The sequence below is a fragment of the Scyliorhinus canicula genome, chromosome 5, assembly GCF_902713615.1.
Source record: "Scyliorhinus canicula chromosome 5, sScyCan1.1, whole genome shotgun sequence".
In the NCBI taxonomy this organism is placed as follows: Eukaryota; Metazoa; Chordata; class Chondrichthyes; order Carcharhiniformes; family Scyliorhinidae; genus Scyliorhinus; species Scyliorhinus canicula.
Window position 1 is genome coordinate 85,761,949 of NC_052150.1, and position 25,025 is coordinate 85,786,973.

The 25,025-nt window shown below is 45.2% G+C and overlaps 1 protein-coding gene across 2 annotated transcripts in view; it reads left to right on the plus strand.

The window, feature by feature from the left end:
• The window catches only part of nek10 (NIMA-related kinase 10), a 377,347-nt gene that overhangs the window by 103,423 nt on the left and 248,899 nt on the right, over positions 1-25,025 (plus strand). For both annotated transcript variants that reach the window (XM_038797318.1, XM_038797319.1), the window contains exon 5: positions 7,343-7,441. In XM_038797318.1, the coding sequence (XP_038653246.1) occupies positions 7,343-7,441 (99 nt within the window). The remainder of the gene's footprint in view (positions 1-7,342; positions 7,442-25,025) is intronic.

Sequence of the window (25,025 nt, forward strand, 5' to 3'; positions counted from 1 at the left end):
GGGATTCTTGGTTGTTGTGGGATATTCAGCCACCACACAGTCTGGAGAGAGTCGTCAAGTTGGTTTATTCAAGCATACATGCAAGGGAGAGACTTTCTTTCCGAATCAATGGTGACAGTAGCCATGTTTATGCTTCCCTCTTAGAGGAAGCTATACATCCCAAGGCAAAGTTTTTCTGGCTATATTGGTCCAGATAACCCAATTTTCTTGACCCAATTAATGGCCACATGGGGATTTCATACTTAAATGCACTACTTCAGTATCCTCACCACATTTCTAGCCTGGGGAGCCACTGGTCCCCCAGTGTAGTCATCCAGGGATCCTGCTGGACCTTCATGAATTCTGCATTCTAAAACAGTCTGGTCTCTTATGATTGATCTTGTATCCCATTGATATGGTGGAATCTGGGCTCTTCACCTCTTCTCGATAATTTGATTTTCCTGTGTACACTAGAGAATGGTTGGGACTGGGACCTAAGTCCTATTTGCACTATGTGCATAATCATTGCCTTTTGGTAGAAGCAAAAATGATGCAGATGATGAAGATGGTTGCCAGCAACCATACGGTTCACTCCCCCCCCGCCCTGTTATAAAATATATTGTTGGTTGTGGTGCTGCCACTGGCGAAGTCCTCTCTTCTTTTAGCCACTTTGGTGGCCAGATGCATCATAATTCTTCCATTGCTGGTTACTTGTTGGCTACAGGTTACATGTTCTTGGTGATCGATATGCTTTCTTTACTGCCTTCCCGGCAGATATCTCTGGTGTGTATCTGTGCATAGCTTATCATCCCACCAAGGGCTCACGGCCATTTCCCCTAGGGCTCTGTCTGCCAGATGAAAATCTCCCAGAGTGAATGATCTGAAGCTCAGAGGCAGAATGTGTTGTTATTCAGGCAACTCAGTTTCCATAGAGATAGTACTACAGTAGTAATTCTCTGGATTCTGGTGACAGGTTAGTCAGGCTTGAGCTGCAATTTTGGTGCATGCGTCCTTTAACGCTTGGATTATACTGCTAAGGTTAAGTAGCCTCTTTCTGATAATTGTTTAAAATTCTTGTTTGGCCTGTTTGTAAAACCCCAAGTTCTATTCTCAATCCTCCAGTTTTTCTTTTGCTTGTATCCATCTTGTAGATATTGCCTATTATTTTTGTCAGGGGATTTAGACCTCACACTCTATATTTTTATAAAATATATAAATAGCCTAATGACTAACTCCTAAAATTTTAATAACTGGACAAAGGCTTTAAAATGACTGAAGCCATGTCTGGCTGTGAATTTCAAACAAGAGGACCTTTCTGGCAGTAGAGAAGCTGACACCTGGCTATCTGTGAAGAGATGCTAATGACTATGTGGGCTGCAGAGACAAAATTCAAATGTAATTATACAAAAGTTGCCTACATTTCATAACGAAAGACCCTGCAACTTCTTTTCAAATCGTTAATGGTTGAACCGTTGACAATCTCAGGAACCCAGACAAAGCCAAAGTAGAGTGTTGTGAATCATGTGATATGACCCCCAACCCCAGCTTGAAGAACCAGTTATATTTTCTTGCAGGACTGCATGGCAGTCTGCCACCTTCCACCTACCATGCAGCTGCTCGGGAAAAGGGTTTTATCCAAGTTTGAATACCTGTCCCCATCTACACTGTTTCTACTAGAACTTCTGAATTTCTATACCATCGCCTACAAGAATAATTCATCTCTGCATGCCTATTTCATTGAGGCAGTCAACTCTACTGAAAAAACGAACGATCCAGCTTCATGTTTTAAGCCTTCCAACCACTATGAAGGAACATACCACTGGGCTTTTGATTCTGGACTCTGGATTCATATGAAACAACAGTTCTTTACTCTGTGGCCTTTGCCCTGTAAATGTTCCTTTCTCTATCCCCCTCTTTATTGTATGAGTGACAAGAGGCTACGTGTTGACCACCCTCTCGCATTTGAGTGTGTGGAAATAAACAAATCCTCTTGAGTTTGCTCTATCTCAAGTTTGTTGTGGGTGTATTAATTATTCATTTGGAACTTAAAAATTCCATTTATCCATTTAAACTGAAATAAATTGCCTTTTCCTTTGATTGCATGGAATAGCCAGGCTTGGCGGTTTTAAAATCAATTTATCAGAGACGAAGGTTGTAGTAGGGAAGTTGATTGCAACTGATTTGCAAACGCTTAAAGTCTCGAAAGATAAGAAATAGCCACAAATCTGAATGAGTTTAAAGCCAACTCTTTTAAAACAAAGATAAAGCCTTCAGTCCAAACTATCATTATACAGTCATATAGTTCCTTGACCTTAAAAGATGAGGGGTGGATTCTCCGTTGGCTGAGGGGGGTGGGGGGGGGGGGGGGGAACTGGGCTGAGTGCCCAGGGCGACCCCCCATGGACTGGGGCGTTGTCCAGTCACGGACCGGCGTTGCGGCCTACAAGGCAGCCATCTTGCTGCGCACTCCACTGACCACCCACCTTGGCCTCTTGTTCTGCAGTGACACTGTCCATATGGATACCCCCGCACCCCACCCTCCGCCATATCCCCCCCCCCAAAAACCTGGCTGCCACCCGATAGCCGGCATCAGGCGGCTCACCCAGGGTGATGTCCACAGTAGCCCCTAAAGGGGCACCGGACAGGGGCCACGGAGCATACCCTGACACGAGCAGCGCCAGCCGACGATACCCTGGCATCAGGGACGGGTGCCAGGGCTAGAGTCCCCACAGTGCCAGGCAACAACGTGGCCATGGGTGCGGAGATGGGTGGTGGGGGGAGACATAAGGGGGCAGAGCCCACAGTGCCAACCAGGGCCACCATGTAGCCCTTTGGACCTGGTTGGGCACCGGTGTATGCACCATGCTAACATGTCAGCCTTTCACCCCTGCATACAATGGAATTTGGAATTCAACCAGCAATGGCGGCCTTCCTACTAGTCACTGCAGCCCTGGGGAATGCCCTGCGACTGTACAAACTGATGCTGTTCGTGGAGGAGGAGGACGCTGCAGCAGAGTGTGCCTCCGAGGAACAGGAGGCAGCCACCCAGGATGGTGAACCAACCCCCCACTTGGCCGAGGAGGAGGAGGTGCCAAGGAGGCGCCGCATGAGGCCTCACGTGGACCGGCAGCCCCTGTCATTCGAGGACCTGCCCGACCGGGCATGCCGTAAAAGATTACAGCTGAGTAGGGAGATAGTGCAACATATCTGACAGATCATGGCACACCTGGCATCGTGGGGGTATGGGGGAGGACACCCGCTCCCGGTGGCCGTCAAGGTGATGGTCGGCCTGATCCTTCCAGGCGCCGAGTAGGGACCTGTCCAGGATCTCTCAGACCTATGTGCACAGTTGCATCTGTGCTGTCATGTAGGCCCTATATGCCCAATCGGCACAACACACCCACTTCAATGTGGACCGAGCCCACCAGGATGCCCGAGCAGCAGGTTCGTCGCTATCGACGACATGCCCCAGTTCAAGGGGGTGATTGATGTGATGCATGCTCCCCTACGATTACCTGCAGATGAAAGGTCGCTCTACACAAACCGAAAGGGGTTGCACTCGATGAATGTGCAGCTGACATGTGACCATCAGCTGTGCATCATGCACGTCTGCGCCCGATTCTCCGGTAGTGTGCATGATGCCTTCATCCTGGCACACGCAATGATTCCTGACATGTTCAAGATGCCACTCCCCTCCTCTCCCCCCCCTTCCCCTGGCTGGGGGGGTCTGGCTGTTGGGCGACTGGGGTTATCCACTGCAGTCGTGGCTGATGACACCTATCCGGAGGCCACAGACTGACACTGGGACCCGCTATAATGACGCCCATGATGCAATCAGTAGCGTGATCGAGGGGTGCTTCAGCCTCCTGAAGGGGAGGGGCTGTGGAGGGGCCCTCCAGTATGATGCTGAGATGGTCGCCCGCATCGTGGCGGCCTGCTGCGTCCTCCACAACATCGTGCAGCAGAGAAGCAGCATGCTGAAGGAGGAGGATGAATTCCAGGCCTCGTCTAAGGAGGAAGATGCTGGGGATGGGGAGGATGGACAGGACATGGGGCCCAGGCAGGCATGGGAAGCCACAAGATTGCAAGATGTGTGCGTCTGCGCCAATGCGCACATGACTCTCTGATTGCCTCCAGTTTCACCGACTGGGGGTGGGGTGGGAGAGTGAGGTGGGGAGGAGAGAGATTTGGTCAGGGGCATGGACAACGCACACCCTCCCCACCCCCGCCCTAAAAACCCCTCCATAATACATTCCTGCCGACCTACAGGGCGGGGACCTGAGTTGGTGCAGAGAGACACACCTTTGGTGTGCAGCGGTAGTGGACAGACTTCTGGGGCATATTCTGGTGAGCGCCCCACAGCTCCATATGCACATCAGGTGGAGGCAGAAATGCCCAGGCGAGATAGCAGTGTGAGGTCTGCTGGATCTCAGGACCCAGCTGGGTCCCAGTCAGATGCTGAGCCTCTAGACCAGGTTTACCCAGACCTGATGCAGACGATAGAGTGCAGCCAAAATATTCAAGGGGGGATGACGGCAATGCTCCAACTGGTCAACAGCAAACAGGGCATGATGGATGCACTTGTGGGCTGCAGATTGTGAGATGCCACACAATTCCCTGCCTGAGCCCTGGAATGATCCTGAGAGTAGAAGTTCAGGGCTGTGGTGGCCTTAATGGCCACCGGGAGCAGGTATCCTCCTCCACATGGTGCCAAATCCGCGAGGACATGGCACAGGTGCCACACTATTCTCTTGTTGAGGCAGTGCCTCCTTCTGCACGCGCTATCTGGCATTCGAAAGACCAGCGACACCTGTACAGCTTGAGCCATCGTGGGCCTCCCCCTCTGTGTTCCTCCCTGGCCTGATGGGTGGCCGGATCTTCAGGGTATGGGATGGGGTCCAGCACATGGGCCACTGCCTCGAGTCTCTGTTGACGCTGCTGCCGCTGCCTTCTCCAGCATCAGACCGCCTGGCTTGCCAGCAGCAGCACTAGGGCAAGTTCCACGGGGTCCAAAATATCGTCCATACTGTACAAGGAATTGGGAGAGGGTGAGTGACTGAAAACCAGTGGTGTCTTCCATCCTCAGCCCCTCCAGTCTCCCCATTGCTCCCCACTCCCTGCCACACCCTGCCGATGCATCCTGTCGCATCCGGCAGCCCAGGCATTTGCATCGGGTCCCCGCAGCAGCTCCTCTGCCAGTTGCAGCGTGACCACTTACTGGAGAGCCATTTGATCGGGGGTGGTGGTGCTGGGGGGGAGAGGGGGGAGAGGGGGGGGGGGGTGGTGCTGGATTGGGGGTCATTCCTGTTAATTTTATGGAGATTGGGCTTAAGTGGTGATTATTGGTTTCTCGCTATGGTAAGGGCCGGTAGATCGCAAACAGATTGGCGCCCAACTTGGTTCTTATTTTTGGCTTTTCCCACTATTTAACAACCTCGTCGCGCTCTCGCTTAAGTACAACACAGCCATTAACTCACATCCATTATCTTATTTGTTCAATGTACCTATTAAGTCATTATTGCTTGTCTTTGTTTTGTTCAAGTTTGTATAATAAAGATTTCTTGGTGTTTCAGTTTAATCTTGGGACTCCTGTCGCATCTTTCTTTGACTTTGCTTCTGCCGTGCATTATATCCTGGAATGACTTTTAAGCCAGATTTTAACAAGTAACCAGCTTGTCTAGCCGTCTTATAATACAGATCAATAATGTCACCCTCTCTACCTGTGTGCAGCTGACTTTCATTTCACACTGTCCTACATTGATGCTAAACTTAGAACACAACAAAGTATCAGAAATGAAGCTGCATCCTTTCACTGTGGCATTTTGCAGAGTGCTGCTGCTATCTGTTTTTAAATTTCGAGCTATTTGGAACTTATTGTATAGTATCCAATTAAGACCACTGACGCCCAACAGCATCAGTTCAATACAGATTGTGAGCTGTGATGTCCCATAAACAGGGCCATCTGACCTGAATGCACATCTTCAGTACCTCCTGCGACACGATTTTTTTCCAATTAAAGGGCAATTTAAAGTGGTCAACCTACCTCCCACACACATAGAACATAGAACATAGAACAGTACAGCACAGAACAGGCCCTTCGGCCCTCAATGTTGTGCCGAGCAATGATCACCCTACTCAAACCCACGTATCCACCCTATACCCGTAACCCAACAACTCCCTCCTTAACCTTACTTTTTAGGACACTACGGGCAATTTAGCATGTCCAATCCACCTAACCCGCACATCTTTGGACTGTGGGAGGAAACCGGAGCACCCGGAGGAAACCCACGCACACAGGGGGAGGACGTGCAGACTCCACACAGACAGTGACCCAGCCAGGAATCGAACCTGGGACCCTGGAGCTGTGAAGCATTTATGCTAACCACCATGCTACCCTGCTGCCTTTGGGTTTTGGGGGTGAGGCCCATTGCGAGAAGGGGAGAATATGCAAACTCACAAGGACAATGACCCAGGGCCGGGATTGAACCCGGGTCCTCGGTGCCTTGAGGAAGCAGTGCTAACCACTGCGCCACAGTGCCGCGCTACTGTGTCATGTTTTTAACATAAATTAAAAGATGCTTGATGAAAGAAAGTGTTGTAGGTGTATGTATTCAGTTACTAATTTAAAATACATAGATGCTACTTGGGACTAACATTGGATGAATAGAGAACGTTTGGCCTATAACCTTAAATTGAACAACTAAAGTTTAATATGATGGTGAATGTTTATATTTAGCAAACATACGTAAGAGCAAGTAGCCCCACTCTGAGTAGGTTAAACTGATTATTTCACCATACTTATTATGGATTTTGTTTATGAATTGGGCATTCTGAATTCTCCGTCTGTGTACCCGAACAGGCGCCGGAATATGGCGACTAGGGGATTTTCACAGTAACTTCATTGCAGTGTTAATGTAAGCCTACTTGTGACAATAATAAAGATTATTATTATTAGAATATATGGATGATTTCAATTTTAAATTTTGTTTTATTTTAATTTAGTTCATAGAGAATAATCCTCAGCCCAGAGTGTTGTTGTAAGAGTTACCACTCCTCTCAGAACTGGCTACCCTCATCAAATTATTCCACAGTAATGATAAATACAGGAATATTAAACACTGAAACAGTGCGAATATTTAACTCTGACTGTACAGACAAAGTAAATTATATTTCAAAATTCAACCTCACCTACTATACAGAAAGGGATGGTGCCTTGGTACTTCAGTTTTGTACAGCATGCTTTAAAAGTGGCAGGACCAATATGAAGTTTGAAAATGATAAATGTATGAAAAAAACTTGATGATTTTTATATCTTATGAAACATGCAGAAAGTGATTTTTTTCCTTCTAATTCTTCACCAAAGTGTCAACTATAAGAATGAAAGAAAGTTTAGTTGTCATCCTCATCACAAACTATTTTTGGAGATTTTCACAGCACTGGTAAAGCAGAGGCTAACATGCAGGTAGGAATGAATCTTGTTTGTTACTAAATTATTGTGGAGATGTATAGGTATCTTTCAGTAAAATGTTAACGTAATAGCCCAGATCTTCTGTTCCCAGGGAGTGGTACCCCAGAGGATACTCCAGAATAAATGCTGGAGGACTCCTGGAAGTTCTCATGCAAGGACTGCATGGGAATTTCCCAGGAAATTTAAATTTCTAATGGTCATTTACTCTGCATCTGGAACCATTTGAAACTCCAATTTAAATCGGAGACTTTGGAGCATTTGACTCCAACAGAATAGTTACCCAGGAAAAGTTAGATAGATTAAACCTCGTTTAACTCCTGGCTAAATATGGTTACTGACAACTCCCCCTCCCCCACCACCACCACCCTCCCGATCACATGAACCCCCACCCATTCTCCCCACTTCCTTACACATTTACATTCTCTCCTGTCAAACTTGCTTGAACCTTCAAACTTACTCAGTTTACGACAGGATATGCTGAAAATGGGGGGGCGCGGCTTGACAATCCTGCCTTGCATTGAAAGGACTCCAGGAGCTGCAGCCTGGAGTTGCACATTTCTCACCAGATCCGGGTCGCAAATCCAATCGAAAAATGTGCAGCTCCAGACTTGAATACATAAAAAAGAGCAGAGTGGCAACCTGATAGTAATTGCTATGGAAGTTCTGAGCTATTAGCTGATGCTAAAATAAATATATTGTAGATTTAGTTAATCTACTAAACCAAAAAACAAAACAACTAATGATTTGGTGAATTTATAACCTTGTGATCTGGAAACTGTGACAATTGTCAGTGCTCAACATTAAGTGTCCAGCCGCCGATGTTGTCACTAAAATAAAAATTGTTTATTTTTATTTTAGTTACAACAAAATAAATTGTTGTTTAAAGTTAGGTATGATAAGGTATCCCTGCATCCAGGTCCGCAGGTTAAAACCCGATGCTGTAAAATTCACCTTTTCAGTAATAGTTGAGTTCTCACAAAGTGATAGGCACATGGGAGACATGGTAGCACAGTTGTTAGCACTGTGACTTCACAGCGCCAGGGACCCGGGTTCGATTCCCGCTTGGGTCACTGTCTGTGCAGAATCTGCACGTTCTCTCTGTGCCTGCGTGGGTTGTGCCTCCTCCCACAAGTCCCGAAATAAGAGCTTGTTAGGTGAATTGGACATTCTGAATTTTCCCTCAGTACCCGAACAGGTGCTGTAGTGTGGCGACTGTAGTGTGGGGATTTTCACAGTAACTTCATTGCAGTGTAATGTAAGCCTACTTGTGACCCTAATGAAGATTATTATAATCAGTCATTTAGGTGATGGTACCGAAGTTCCAGAGACAGTGTAAATGGGGCCAGGTGTTCAATCTGGGAAGAGCACTTTTTAGTGCTGCTGCTATGTAGATTGAAAAATGGCAAGGTGAGCTTTTCAGTTCCAAAAGATATTACTGATTCCACAAGCGGGGTCTATGTCATATGACTCCCACCTCTCCACTCTGAATTTGACAAAGGGTGTTTATCCCTGTGTCTTGGTCCCTGAAATTTTTTAATGTTCCAACCACTAAGACTTGAAAGGGAGGTTGCAGAGTCCTTTGTCCTAACAGGTGAGTAGGCCCTGGTTGGCCAGACCTGGGTTATGAAATGCAGATGGGCCTTTGTAGTTCTATTTGAATTTGGTCTCTGCAAGGGTTGTTAGTGTCTCTTTGGAGATAACAAGGGACAAGCTTATGCAATACTGCCACATTAGCTCCTTTTGTTCAGGCTCACAGACAGACATAGCTTCATTGTCATTTCAAAAGGGCCTTTGAATAGTTTTAGAAATGTTAGAAATTAGCTATGAGGTTATCAATATATACTTTACAAAAAATATAGATTGACGTCTTGGTCCCCGACAATGTGAATAAAGATGTAAATCCTGATGTCTTCGAAGCCAAAATGACAGAATATATGCACTACAAAAGAATTCCCCAACATGGCCCCCATTAGCTGAGGAGGGTTTGACCTCTGGTATCAATACCTGAGGAATTTGCCACTTGAAGCTGTTACCTTGGAGTGGATGAAACTACTCGGTAGCTATACAAATCAGCTTTTTGTAGATGGAAAACACAGATATAATTGATTGGCTTATTTGATTTATAGATAATGTACTACAGTAATCCCTAGTTTAGAGTAATTTTCAATAGTGCATTTTCATTTTAGATTGGTTTCATATTAAGCATCTTTTTTAATTAACACTCCCAGCCACAATCTCAATTTTTAACTTGCATGGTAAGCTTCAAGAGACTGAATGGACTGCTCCTGCTATTATTCTTGGACAAACTGGACTGACTATCTGTCCTATATCCAAGATAAAGAGATACAAGTTTAAGAATAAGCTTTTAACAATAAAATAAAGAATTTTTTAAATGAAGTAATAAGCTCAGATATTATCCCTATCGGCATATGGACTGAATATCCAACAGAATTCATTCAACAATTCACTTAATTACCTTCTTTTGCAATAATTTTAAAATAACAAATATGAAATACAAATACCAACATTCACACACAATTATACCCAAAAACATGGCTGGTATTCTCCGATCCAAGTTCGCCCCGCTGCTGGTGAGAACAGAGAATGTGGCCCTCAGCCAAACTGCATTCACTGCAGCAGGACTAGAGAAGCCCACTGGCATGAATGGACAGAGAATCCAGCCATTATTTGGCAAGAAATGTTTCTTTTCACAATGAATTTACATTCATTTACCTTACATGGCTTGATTCTTACAATTTAGATTTACAATTTTTACTACATGATTTCTACTAATCATTCTCTATATCCTTAGTGTCACTCTAAATCCAATCAATTTCCTCAACGTTTACAAATACTCGGAATGTTCCATCATCAGTGTGAAAGGCAACATCTGTAACATCTCTACTTTTTTCGTGTCACTGTCTGCATTTTTAATGTTTGTTGAAACATTCTGATTTTTATGACCCATTAGAAAATCAAAATAGAAATTTTGCTGCTAAGTTGGTATACATTACTTTTCAAGTAGTATTTAAATTTTGTTGTTGATCCAAAAAGAAGAACATTCAGGTGGTTCACTTAAGGGTGGCAATTTTACTTTCCATTTGTGCAACACAATAAAGGTGGCTTTTTTCCACTTTGTTGCAACACAATGCCTCTGATCTACTGCCAATGTCATATTCTGGGTCTGCCTCACAATAATGATGAGGATCATAGTTTAAACCTTCCTTAAAGAATCTTGGTGTCTTATTTGCAGGACTGGTGGTTCTTGCGTCTGTCGCTCTCTGTTAACTCCTTCCCTTCTTGTTCTAGCCTCTTCATCATCCCTGGATCTGTATGTCACCTGTCATTTCCCTGCCCAAGTAATAATATGTAGTGTTTCAGAACATAAACAAATAAAATCTAAAAATGAAAACAAATGAAACATGAAAGAAAGTCAGGAATTGCTGATGTAAATTTGTCACATTCTTTCTTTAAATGCATGTTTAAAGTTGGTTAAAGCATGTCTGAATTATGATGTCAGCAGAGGCACTATGTGGGCAGAGTGAAGGATCCGCTGCTAGGAGGCCAAAGTGGTTAGGTGCCAACCCCCACTAACATGCCCTTAGTCCAAGGTATCATCCCACCAAGTGTGGTTCAGATAATGGAGAACTGGCAGACATGTTGAACAATTACTTTGCCTCCGTATTCACAGTTGAAAAGGAGGATAACTTGCTGGAAGTCCCGATAAAGAATTGATAAGACGATAGAGGACAGGGACTTAATTAACATAATTAAGGCATCAGTAACTAGAGAATTAATGGAACTAAAGAGTGACAACTCACCAGGACCTGATGGTTTCTATCCAAGGATATTAAAGAAGTAGTGGAGCACATTGTAAGTGCCCTAATTATAATCTTTCAGAGTTCCCTAGATTCAGGTGTAGTCCCTCTGGATTGAAAAATTGCACATGTCACTCCACTTTTTAGAAGGTGGGAAGCAGGAAATTACAGACCGGTTAGCCTAACATCTGTTGTGAAGAAATTGCTGGAGACTATTATCAGGGATAGGGTAACTCAACACCTTGAAAATTTTCAGTCGAGAGCCAGCATGGATTGGTGAAAGGAAGGTCATACTGGACTAATCTTATTGAATTTTTTGAAGAGGTGATTGAGGTAGTGGACAGGGGAATGTCGATGGATGTTATTTACATGGGCTTCCAGAAGGAATTTGATGAAGTCCCACATAAATAAGAGACTGTTAATGAAGCTGGAAACCCATGGAGTTGAGGGCAAATTATTGACATGATTAGGACATTTTTTGAGTGGCAGGTGACAGAGAGTGGGGATAATGGGTAATTACTCTTAATTGGCACAAGGTGACTCGTGGTGTAGCGCTGGGATCTGCTGGGGCATCAATTATTCACATTATTCATTAATGACTTGAATGATGATATAGAAAGTCATATATCCAAATTTGCTGATGATACAAAGTTAGAAGTTAGGAGGCACTGTAGACAACCTAGATGATAGCATAAAATTGCAACAAAATATTGACAGACTAGGTGAATGGGCAAAATTGTGGCAGATGGAATTCAATGTAAGCAAGTGTGAGGTTATCCATTTTGGACCAAAAAATGATAGAGTAGAGTACTTTCTAAATGGAAAGAGGTTAGGCACAGTAAATGTCCAAAGAGACTTGGGGGTTCAGGTGCACAGATCCTTAAAATACCACAAACAAGTGCAGAAAATAAAAAGGCTAATGGAATGCCAGCCTTTATATCTAGAGGATTGGAGTTATAGACACAGAATTTACGCTGCAGCTATACAAAACCGTGGTTAGACCCCACTTGGAGTATTGTGAGTAGTTCTGGGCACCGCACCTTAGGAAGGATATTTTGGCCTGGGAGGGAGTGCAAAGTGGGTTTAAAAAAATGTAGCTGGACTACAGAGGTTAAATTACGTGGAGAGATTACATTGATTAGGCCTGTTTGCGCTAGAATTTAGAAGGTTGAGGGATGATCTCATCGAAGTATTCAAGATATTAACAAGGAAAGACAGGGGGTGGGATTTTCTGCTCCCGAGGCTAGTGTTGACACCGTTGTAAATGCCATTGCATTTTACGATGGCGGCAACAGGCCCCCAGGATCAGCGATCCTGCGCCTCACAGGGGGCCAGCACGGCACTGGAGTGACTCATGCAGCTCCAGCTGCCAAAACCAGCCTCAACCGGGCGCCATGGGTCTGCGCATGCGCACTGCGGCCGGCACGAACTCGTGCATGCGCGCTAGTTGCCTTCTCTGCACTGGCCCCGATGCAACGTTGCTGAGAGCTACAGGGGCCCAGCGCAGAGTAAAATAGGCCCCCACCAGGAGAATCCGGCCCGCCGATCTGTAGGCCCCAATAGCGGGCCAGGGCACGATGGAGCCCCTCCCCGGGTCGGATCCCCCCCCCCTTCCCCCCCCAACCTGGCCGCCCCTCGCAGGATGAACGGCGAGGTCCCGCCGGGTAGGACCACACATGAACGGCATCAGTGGGACTCGGCCTATCTCGGCGGTCACTTGGCCCAACGCATGCGGAGAATTGCCGGGGGGGCCACGCAGAGCGGCCCGCGACCGGCACCAATGGCGCCGATTCTCTGGTGACCAGAGAATCAGTGGACCGGCGACGGAGCGGCGTCGCCTGAATCGCACTCGCCCCAGCGATTCTCCGACCCCGAATCTCACCCAGGGTAGATATAGATAAACTATTTCCACTGGTTGGAGATTCTAAAACTAGGGGGCATAGTCTACATGTTAGGGCGAGACCGTTCGGCAGAGATGATAGGAAGCACTTCTTCAATCGAAGGTAGCAGAGGTTTGGAACACTCTCCCACAAACAGCAGTTGAAGCTAAAACAGTTGTTAATTTTAAATCTGAGATTGATAGATTTTTGTTCAGCAAATATATTAATCGATATGTGCCAAAGGCAAGTATATGGAGTTAGGCCACAGATCAGCCATGGGGCAGTACGGCAGCACAAGTGGATAGCACTGTGGCTTCACAGCGCCAGGGTCCCAGGTTTGATTCCCCGCTGGGTCACTGTCTGTGGGAGTCTCCCCGTATCTGCATGGGTTTCCTCTGGGTGCTCCGGTTACTTCCCACAGTCCAAAGACATGCATGTTAGGTGGGCTGGTCATGATAAGTTGCCCTTAGTGACCAAAAGGGCTAGGAGGGGTTATTGGGTTACAGGGATAGGGTGGAAGTGAGGGCTTAAGTGAGTCGGTGCAGACTCGATGGGCCGAATGGCCTCCTTCTGCACTGTATGTTCTATGTTCTATCTTATTAAATGGTGGGACAGGCTCGATGAGCTGAATGGCCTGTTCCTGTGAGATTGGCTCAGGTACCTTAGAGGAGCAAATAAACAGATTTATATTCAGCACAGTGGTTAACACTGCTGTCTCTCAGCGCCAGAGACCCAGGTTCATTTCTGGCCTTTGGTGACTGTCTTTGTGGAGTTTGCATTGTCATCCCGTGTCTGCATGGGTTTCCTCCGGGTGCTCTGGTTTCCTCCCACTGTCCAAAGAAGTGTAGTTAGGTGGATTTGCCATGCTACATTTCCCCTTAGTTTCCAAAGATGTGTAGGTTAGGTGAGGTTATAGGCAGGGGGTGAGCCTAGGGTGATCTTTCACAAGGTTTAGAACGCAACCCTTTTAAGTTTTTTCGTTCAAAGTAGAAGTGACATCCTTGTACTGACATCAGCCATGCTGCCTATCCTGAAGAAACCCAATAGTCCCACAATTCAAATGCACAGGTGCTCCCCGGGGATTTTGGCATAATGTGAGCAGAAGATGTGCATGAGATGGCTCCCACTGGAAATTTGACCTCTTTACCCTTTTTTTCTGGTGCCATGGGTCTTTATCTTCTTGGAAAAATCCTGGAATTTGGCTGTTCTCTTATCTCTGTGATGCCCAAGTTGGAAAAACCAGAAAAGAATTGGCCCCAATACTGTCTACACACTCTGAAGCCTCTCAAGGATCGCCTGGAGGTAACATGGCGGATGCAGCTCTGAAATACCATGTCGAAAGCCTACCTGCCATGGCAGAGCTAAATCTTGAACCTCCAATGGAGGAGCTTAACAAAGCTATTGACTCACTTGCCATGGACAAAGCTTTAGGCTCATTAAGCACAGGGAACCAGCACTCCTGTAGCATCTGCACAAATATTCTCTCTGCTGGAAGAAGGGGCAGCGCTCCAGAATATGCATGATGTAAATATTGTGACTGTGTTTAAGAACAAAGGCAATCACAGTGATTGCAAAAACTACCAAGGCATTGCCTTTTAAACATTCTGGGAAATGTATTTGCCAATGTGGCTCTTGGCAGAGTACACATCCTGATTGAATGCATCTATGCCAAGTATGATTTCAGTGGTCCTGGAGCATGCTAATTCCATCAGCATGCTCTCATTAGTAAGCCACCGCTGTCTAAGTTGACTCGGCCATGTTCATTGGATGCGAGATAGCTTTATACCCAAAAACCTTGTCTGCCTTGAACTGGCTGTTGGGTTAAAAATCTCCTCAGTGTTTATATTTCCTTTACAAGGATACCTGCAAGCACTATATGAAGATTGTGGACATTGACACTGACAGCTGGAAGGCAGTCGTTGATGTCATGATCTCTGAAAGCTAACTGGTTGGAGGAGCATTGGAAGAGGGGAGCAGGAACAAAAAGCTCAGCTGGCTGAGAAGAGGGCCCAGAGAAAACAGAGGCCAGCAAATTGTGCAACATCTCAGCCCACTATCTTCCTCTGCAGAAAATGCAGCAGAGACTGCCATTCGAGAATGGGTTCCTGAGCTATACCAGGCAATGCTTTCTATAGAGTCACAGGACTAGGCTTGCTTTTCTTTGAATATAGAAGACTAAGGGGTGATCAAATTGAGGTGTTGAAAATAATTAAAGGAATTAGTAGTATATATGGAGTGAACTGTTTGCCAATAGAAGCTCTATTGGAAATTAGAGGATCACCTGATCTCTCCATTGCTTTAGCAGATTTGTAAGATTTGCTCCTTTTGTGAACTCCCAGTTTGGTAAACTTTGTAATTTGTGATTCTAGATTGAACCAGTCTTGGAATGATATTCTGAGGTTTGTAGAGCTTCAATTTTTAATAATGCACAGATCTCCTATTAGTTTAGATATAAATCTCTGATCAATCAGAATCCTTTTTTCAATTTCTAACTTGGAAAATATCTTTACCAATTAATTAATAATGTGTTTTGATACCATCTTCTGTATTGGAAAATCTTGAAATATGTCATACTCATAGAAGTCTACTTCTTCCAAGGTATTCTTGAGAACTTTTCCCTCTGTCGAAGTGGTGCCCTGCTAATGGAAAGGGTCTCAAATTGATCTAATATTGTTGGTAGTTATTCTCTCCCTGTGAACCTTATCCCATTGTTGCTTTCTTATAGAAGTTCATTTTTTCCTAATCTCCTGAAATAGGTTGGGGTCTTCAAAGGGAAAACAGAGTGATTTCCTCATTTGTGAAGGTGACCAATATGAGTCTATTTTGAACAAGGGTATCAAATTCCAGAAGATCCCTTCCAGGATAAGTAATTGAAGGAGCCCTGGAATTACCCTTTGCTCTAGATTCTGGGGTTTCTGGCCAATTAGTCCTTTCACTCAAGTTCTAAATGATTTGACTTGAGCTATGTTTAAAAAAAAACCTGATAATATATTTTACTAATTATAAGCAAAATTAGATATATTACATTATTATAGTATTTGAGCAGCAGTAATTAGGCATGATCATGAATTATATTATTTGGTGTGCTCTGGGAAGAAGATTGTGATCTCCACAAGCCTACCACATGCTGGCCCACGTCCTCGGCTTGCCTGTCACACTTACTGTAGAATCTTGTCAGTTTCTCCCTTCCTTGGATAAAATTCTTCCATACCCTCTGTGCTTACACCCTTTCTTATACATTGCTGGACAACAAATTCTTTGGAGACCAGTTCAAATGTTGAATTACACCTGATTTCCCTTCTCCAATTACAAAGATGCCATGTACCCAATATACGCAACTGCAGGCCAGGTGATCCCTGACAGTTTCTGCTTTCCACTACTGGATCCTTTTCAGCTCATGGTAAGGCTGCCACTACCTGGTTTCAAATAACACAAGGCATCCTGGGTAATCATCTGAACTGTTGACGACTGAGAGCATCAAATATCTCTTTGTCTTTTCTATTAGTCTATGAAATTTTACCAGAATTCAAGGCCTTGGGTCTCATTAAGTTTGGTCAGTGAAGGCCCTGTTAGCCAGGTCTATTCAGGGCATTTCATGATGAGATAGAAGAGGAAAATACTGCCGATGCTGAAAATCTGAAATAAGAACAGAAGATGCTGGAAATGCTGGTATCAGATCTGGTAGCATCTGTGGAGAGAGAAATGGAGTTTATGTTTTAGATCATTGAATTTTCAGGAGAACTGGGTAACAGCTTTTAAGCATGTTTAATGTCAGTGAAAGGGGACAGAGTGGGAAAAAGAACACTAGAAGTTCGACAATAAAATGGAAGGCACGAAAGGTTATAAATGATCAAAAGGTTGGGCATGGAAGGCAAAATGTAGTAGTGAAGGAACAAGTAAAGAATAAAAGATATGTCCAGAGGAAGTGCGAATAACTGTCCAAAAGGAAAAACCAAAAACCTAAGAACAAAAAAAGGAAATTAAATGGGGACAGCAGTTACAATCTGAGTTGACAAGGTTGTAATGTGCCCAATCGAAAAATGAGATGCAGCTCGTCAGCTTACATTGAGTTTTGTTGGAACACTGCAGGAGTCCATAAGACCATAAGATATAGGAGCAGAAGTAGGCCACTCGGCCCACCGAGTCTGCACTGCCATTCAATCATGGATATGTTTCTCATCCCCATTCTCCTGCCTACTCCCCATAACCCCTGATCCCCTTATTAATCAAGAACCTATCTATCTCTGTCTTAAAGACACTCTGTGATTTGGCCTCCACAGCCTTCTGTGGCAAATGTTCCACAGATTCACCGCCTTCTGGCTGAAGAAATTCCTCCTCATCTCTGTTTTAAAGGATCGCCCCTTTAGTCTGTGACTGTGTCCTCTGGTTCTAGTTTTACCTACAAGTGGAAACATCCTCTCCCTGTCCACTCTATCCAGGTCTCGCAGTATCCTGTAAGTTTCAATAAGATCCCCCCTCATCCTTCTAACTCCAACCAGTACAGACCCAGGATCCTCAACCGTTCCTCATATGACAAGCTCTCATTCCAGGGATCATTCTTGTGAACCTCCTCTGGACCCTTTCCAAGGTCAGCACATCCGTCATTAGATACGTGGCCCATAACTGCTCACAACACTCCAAATTGGGTCTGACCAGAGCCGTATACAGCCTCGGAAGTGCATCCCTGGTCTTGTATTTAGCCCTCTTGACATGAATGCTAACATTGCATTTGCCTTTGCTAAATGTTGACTAAACCTGCATGTTAACCTTAAGAGAATCGTGAACAAGGACACCCAAGTCCCTTTGTGCTGCTGATTTCCAAAGCATTTGCCCATTTCGAAAATAGTATATGCCTAAATTCTTCCTTCCAAAGTGAATAACCTCACACTTTTACACATTGTATTTCATCTGCCACTTCATTGCCCACTCTCCTAGCCTATCCAAATCCTTCTGGAGCCCCCTTGCTTCCCTGGCCTATAATTTCCTGTTTTCTGCCTCCCTCCCTTCTTAAACAGCGGTGTTACATTAGTCACTTTCCAGTCCTCTGGGACCCTTCCTGCCTCCAGTGATTCCTAAAAGATCACCACCAATGCCTCAATAATCTCCTCAGCTATCTCCTTTAGAACCCTGGGGTGTAGTCCATCCGGTCCAGGTGACTTATCCACCTTCAGAACTTTCAGTTTCCCCAGAATCTTCTTCTTAGTGATGGCCACTGCACTCACCTCTGCCCCGATTCTCTTGGAGCTCTGGCATCCCACTGGTGTCTTCCATCGTGAAGACTGATGCAAAGTAACTATTCAGTTCATCTGCCATTTCTTTGTTTCCTATTATTACTTCGCCAGCCAAATTTTCCAGTGGTCCAATATCTGTTTTTGCCTCTGTCTTACCTTTTATATAATGAAAAAAACTCTTCCTATCTTCTTTTATATTACTAGCTAGCTTGCACTCATTTTATCTTCTCTCCCCTTATTCCTTTTTTAGTTGTCCTCTGCTGACTTTTAAAGGATTCCCAACCCTCTGGCTTCCCACTAATCCTCACCACTTTTTATGCTTTTTCTTTTGCTTTTATGCTGTCCTTGACTTCCCTCGTCAACCATGGATGTTTTGTCCTCCCCTTAGCATGTTTCCTCCTCCTTGGGATGAATTTCTGCTGTGCCTCCTGAATAACCCTCCCAAAAATCCAGTCGTTGCTGCTCCACTGTCTTCCCTGCTCGGGTCACCTTCCAATCAACTCTGGCCAGCTCCTCCCTCATGTCTTTGTAGTTACCCTTATTTAATTGTAATACCATTACATCTGATTCCAGCTTCTCCCTCTCAAACTGCAGGGTAAATTCTATCATATTGTGGTCACTGCTCCCTAAGGGTTCCTTCACCTTAAGATCCCTAATCAAGTCTGCCTCATTACACATCCCAAATCCAGAATTACCTGCTCCCTAGTGGGCTCTCCCACAAGCTGCTCCAAATAACTATCTCTTAAACATTCTAGAAATTCCGTTTCTTGTGATCCACGACTAACCTGATTTTCCCAGTGCACCTGTCTATTGAAATCCCCCATGATTATTGTGATTTTGCCTTTTTTACATGCTTTCACTATCCCCTGATTTATTTTCTGCCCCACATCCTGACTACTGCCAGGAGGCCTGTACATAACTCCCAGCAGGGTCTTTTCACCTTTGCGATTCCTCGATTCTACCCACACAGATACTATGCCTTCTGATCCTATATCGCTCCTTGCTATCCATTTAACTTCATTCCTTACTAACAATGCAACCCCGCCCGCTTTACCCATCTGCCTGTCCTTTCGATAGGACACATATCCTTGTATATTTAGATCCCAGCCCTGATCCCCTTACAGCCACGTCTCTGTGATGTCCACAACATCGTACCAGCCAATTTCAATGTGCGCAACAAGCTCATTTACCTTGCTCCGTATACTGCGCGCATTAAGGTACAATACCCACAGTCCTTCATTGACAACCTCACTTCTCACACTTGTCACCTTTTTTGCTCTGCCTGAGGGTGATGTTGTTCTCTTATTTTTGTTCTCTATTTCCCTTCAGTTATGACACCTTCTAAGCTAATGCGCTTGTTCCCACACCACCTGCAGTACTAGTTCAAATCCTCCCGAGTGACACTAGCAAACCTCCCAGTCAGAGTCAAGTGGAGAATTAAAATGACAGGCACCTGGAATTGAGCGAAGCTTAAAAACTGAATGAAGGTGTTCCAGAAGGCATTCACCAGGTCGGAGTTTCATTTTCCCAGTGTCGAGGGAACTGCATTGTGAGCAGTGAATGCATCTACTATATTGAAATATGTCCAAGGTAATCACTGCTTTACTGGAAGGACTGTTTGAGATTTTGGGTGTTGTGAAGGAACAAAATGATAGGGCAGGTGTTGTGGGATCTGTGGGATAAGAAGGGTGTTTTGGGGGTGATTAAAGAACATATTATACTGGGAAGGTCCCTTCTAAAAGCAAACAGGAGGATGTCATCGTGCTGGAGATGGCAAAATGGAAGAGCTTGAGCCATTCAATCTGGAAGCTGAAGTTGAGGACATGGGATATCAATTGCGGTAATGGGAGTGAGGGGACAGGGTGAGAGAAAAGTTTGAGATATGGAATGGATATGGTTGAGTGCTCTGTCAACCACAGTGGAAAGTGGAATTCTCAGTTGAGGAAAAAGGTAAACATGTCTGAAGCACTTGTTTGGAAAGTTGAATCCTCAGAAAAGATGTGATAGAGACCAATAAATTGGGAGAATGGAATAGATACCTTACTGGAAACTGGATGTGAAGAAGTATGGTCAAGATAATTGTGGAAATAAGTGGACTTTTACTAAATATGGTAGATAGCCAACAAATAAGTTGAGGAATGGAAGGGAAGAATTGGGAGGGACCATGTAAAAGCCAAAGAAGGGTGGAAATCGGAAGCAAATTTGATAATGTTTCAGTTCAGGCCAAGAGCAGGAAATGACACTGACCCAGTCATCAGAGTAGAACATAGAACATAGAAAAATACAGCACAGAACAGGCCCTTCGGCCCACGATGTTGTGCCGAACATTTGTCCTAGATTAAGAACAGATTAATCTACACCCCATCATTCTACCGTAATCCATCTACCTATCCAATAGCTGCTTGAAGGTCCCTAATGTTTCCTACTCAACTACTTCCACAGGCAGTGCATTTCATGCCCCCACTACTCTCTGGGTAAAGAACCTACCTCTGACATCCCCCCTTTATCTTCCACCATTCACCTTAAATTTATGCCCCCTTGTAATGGTTTGTTCCACCTGGGGAAAAAGTCTCTGACTGTCTATCTATTCCCCTGATCATCTTATAAACCTCTATCAAGTCGCCCCTCATCCTTCTCCGTTCTAATGAGAAAAGGCATAGCACCCTCAACCTTTCCTCGTAAGACCTACTCTCCATTCCAGGCAACATCCTGGTAAATCACCTTTGCACCTTTTCCAAAGCTTCCACATCCTTCCTACAATGAGGCAACCAGAACTGCACACGGTACTCCAAATGTGGCCTTACCAAGGTTTTGTACAGCTGCATCATCACCTCACGGCTCTTTAATTCAATCTCTCTGCTAATGAACGCTAGCGCACCATAGGCCTTCTTCACAGCTCTATCCACTTGAGTGGCAACTTTCAAAGATCTATGAACATAGACCACAAGATCTCTCTGCTCCTCCACATTGCCAAGAACCCTACCGTTAACCCTGTATTCCGCATTCATATTTGTCCTTCCAAGATGGACAACTTCACACTTTTCAGGGTTAAACTCCACCTGCCACTTCTCAGCCCAGCTCTGCATCCTATCTATGTCTCTTTGTCTCTAGTGTACTGGAAAAAGAGGTGAAGGAGGGAACCTGAGTAGGAGTGAAAGAATCTTCCATATATCCCATAAAACAGCAGGCGTAGCTGGGACACATACTCGTTCACATAGCAAAACCTTTTACTTGGATAAAGTGAGTGGAGTTAAATAAGTTGTTTAATTAGAGAACAAGTTCAGCTGGTAAGTTATGGATGATGGTGGCTAGGGACTGGTTGGGCTTCATTCAGGTTAGAAGCAGCAATGTATTCCCTAACCTGAGTGTTATGCCGGGCAGTTATGATGTAATGTTTATTTTAGGAAAACTGTTCTGAAAGACACATTTAATAAAAAATCTTGAACTGAGTTTAAAGCCTGTTCTTCAGATGGCTCCCGGCTACCAGGCAGAATTATGGATTTCAATTATTTTTCTCTTTTTTTCTACTCTTGTCGGCCTTCCTGGCTAGGCAAGCATTTATTGCCCAACTCTAATTGCCCTTGGGAAGTGGTGGTGAGCCACCTTCTGTAACCATTGCAGTACTTGCAGTGTAGGTACTGTTAAGAAGGGAGTTCCAGGATTTTGACCTAGTGACAATGAACAAATGTCGATATAGTACCTCCAGAATGCATTGTGGCATGGAGGAGAGCTTGGAGGTGGTGGTGTTCCCGGGCACCTGCTGCCCTTGTACTCCTACGTGTTAGAGGTCATGGGTTTGGAAGTTGCTGTTGAATTGTTGGAAGTGCATCTTTTAGATTGTACATATTGCTGCCACTGTGTGTCGGTGTTGGAGAGAGAGGAACTGTTGAAGGTGGTGAATGGAGTGTCAGTCAAAAGTCTGCGTTTTCCTGGATGGTATTGAGCTTCTTCAGTGTTGTTGGAGCCTCATTCATCCAGGCACATGGGGAGAATTCCATCATGCTCCTGACTTCTGCCTTGTAGATGGTGGGCAGGCTTTGGAGAGTCTGAAAGTGATTTATCAGCTTTTGCCCTTCTTTTGCAGCTACAGTTTTTATATGGCTGGTCCAGTTCAGTTTCTAGTCCATGATAACCCTGAAGATGTTGATACTGATAGGGATGGTGTGCTATTGGATGTCAAGGGGAGATGGTTAGATTTTCTCTTGTTAGAGATGGTCATTATCTTGTGTGGCACAAAGGTAACTTGCCACATATCAGCCCAAGCCTGAATATTGTCCAAGTATTATTGCTACTTAGGGATACGATTGCTTCAGGAGAGGCTGGTTTAGCTCAGTTAGTTTGACAGTTGGTTTGTTATGCCGAGCGAGGCCAACAGCATGGGTTCAATTCTCGTACCGGCTGAGGTTATTCATGAAGGCCCGCCTTCTCAACCATGCTGCTCGCCTGAGGCGTGATGATCCTCGGGTTAAATCACCACCAGATAGCTCTCCTCAAAGGGGAAATCTGCTTATGGTCATCTGAGACTATGGCGACTTTACTTACTTTTACAGGTCATATCGTGACAATAGTTATCTTGCCTTACTTGAAAAAAAAAACAGTGAAAAGGTCAGGAAACAGCAGATCCACAGAAAACTACCTTGGAAAAGCTTCAACCCAGGCAGAGACCGAGAAAGGCATCTAGAAACAGCCATGGCTTCTATTGTAAGTAGTGCCACGCCTGCAGAATTAAAACTAGGAGGAATCTTCTCTCCTCCCTGTAAACCTGATTTCACCTCCCAAAGTCACCTGTTAAAGCAAGCTTTAGAAAGTCGACAGTGGAAGCCATTGTGACTTTAGAGACAATTATACTGTTTCACAACCTTCACTTCAGTGAATTCAATATCTCGATTTCAAAAATATCTGGCATGCGCTGAATATGGACTAAACTGATCCAATGTTTATAAGATAAACCAAATTACTACGGATGCTGGAATCTGAATCAAAAACAGAAAATGCTGGACAATCTCAACAGGTCTAACAGCATCTGTGGAGAGAGAACAGACCGAGTGTTTTGCGTCTCTTTCACTCTTTGTCAAAGGTGGAGAGAACTAGGATGATATAGGACGAGATTAACGCTGATGTGGGGGAAGTGGGGCATGGAGCAGTTGGGCTGGATAGAGAGCCAGTGATAGGTGGAGATTGACAAAGATGTCGTGGACAAAAAGACAAAGGGAATGTAAATGGGGGTTATAATACAAAGAAGGGTACTTTGAGAGATCCAACTGTGAATGGCAGAACAGAGGTATGCAGTGTGTCAAAGGACAACTTGGAACAGGAAACAGGTGGCCCTAGTGGGGGGAAAGGGTAGGCAATGGTGATGGAAAAACCGACCGATGGAAGAAATTAAAATAAATTGATAGAAATAAAAATGTGATGAAGTTAGAGGAGAGAGTCAACAGTCTGAAGTTGTTGTGGTAAACCACTATATTGTATTGTACTGTTGTACTGTTACATGCCTGGGCTTGTCCCTGCTGGCTCCGAACCACTGCAGTATATAATATGTGTATTGTGGTAAACTGCCACTATTATATCTATTGTGGTAAACTACTGCCTGCTGGCTCTGCCTCCCCTCGGGCTCGGTATAAAGGTGGCTAGTCTCTGCCGCTGCCTCAGTTCGGGATCCAAGGCCATGAGGCTTTCCGTTTAGTTTATTAAAGCCTCAGTTACGTTCACCACTGGTTCTGTGTTCATTGATGGCATCTCAATTTAATAAACTAAACATCTAAGATGAACTCATCACTCAAGCCTGATCGCCTGGAGCTGGACCCACAGACAGCCGACGCCACTGCAACATATGAGCACTGGCTAAGCTGCTTCGAAGTGTATTTGGATCCTTCACTGAAGACTTCACCGGCCTCCAAAAGAAGCAGATCCTCCATGCACGGGTGAGCCCGCAAGTCTTTCTTCTCATCGGGGATGCCCCCTCGTATACGGAGGTGATAATGCTGCTGAAGGGACACCATGCAAAGTCTGTAAACGAGGTGTATGCTAGGCACCTTCTTGCCACGAGACGACAACGCCCTGGTGAATCACTAGCAGAATTCCTGCGTGTCTTGCGGGTACTCTTGCAGAACTATGACTGCCAGGCGTTATCGGCTACCCAACACACGGAGCTGTTGATCAGAGATGCTTATGTCGCAGGCATGAAACCAGATTACATCCGCCAACAATTGCTAGAAGGGGGTACACTCGGCCTCCCAGAGACAGTGCAGCTCTCAAACTCGCTGGAGGTGGCCTTCCAGAATATGGAGGCCTATACCTCCGACCCAGTGGCATCCTCGTGGACCTCATGGGTGCCGCCATCATCCGACCCAGGTGCGCGCAAGCCTGTGCCGCGCAGCAGCCCGCCAACGCTGGAAGCCCGAAGTGCAAGTTTTGCGGCCAGGGTAATCATCCCAGACAATGCTGCCCTGCACGGATCGCGACTTGCAATGGGTGTGGGAGGAAGGGTCACTTTGCGAAAGCCTGCCAGGCCTGATCTCTCCCTAAAGCTTCTAGGCCAAGCAGTGCTGCCTGCTGACTGTCGGGGCCGCCCCCAGCTGCCGCGCTACCCGCCATGTGCGACCCGTGGGCGCCGCAATATTCACCGCCATCTTCGATTTCGGCAGCC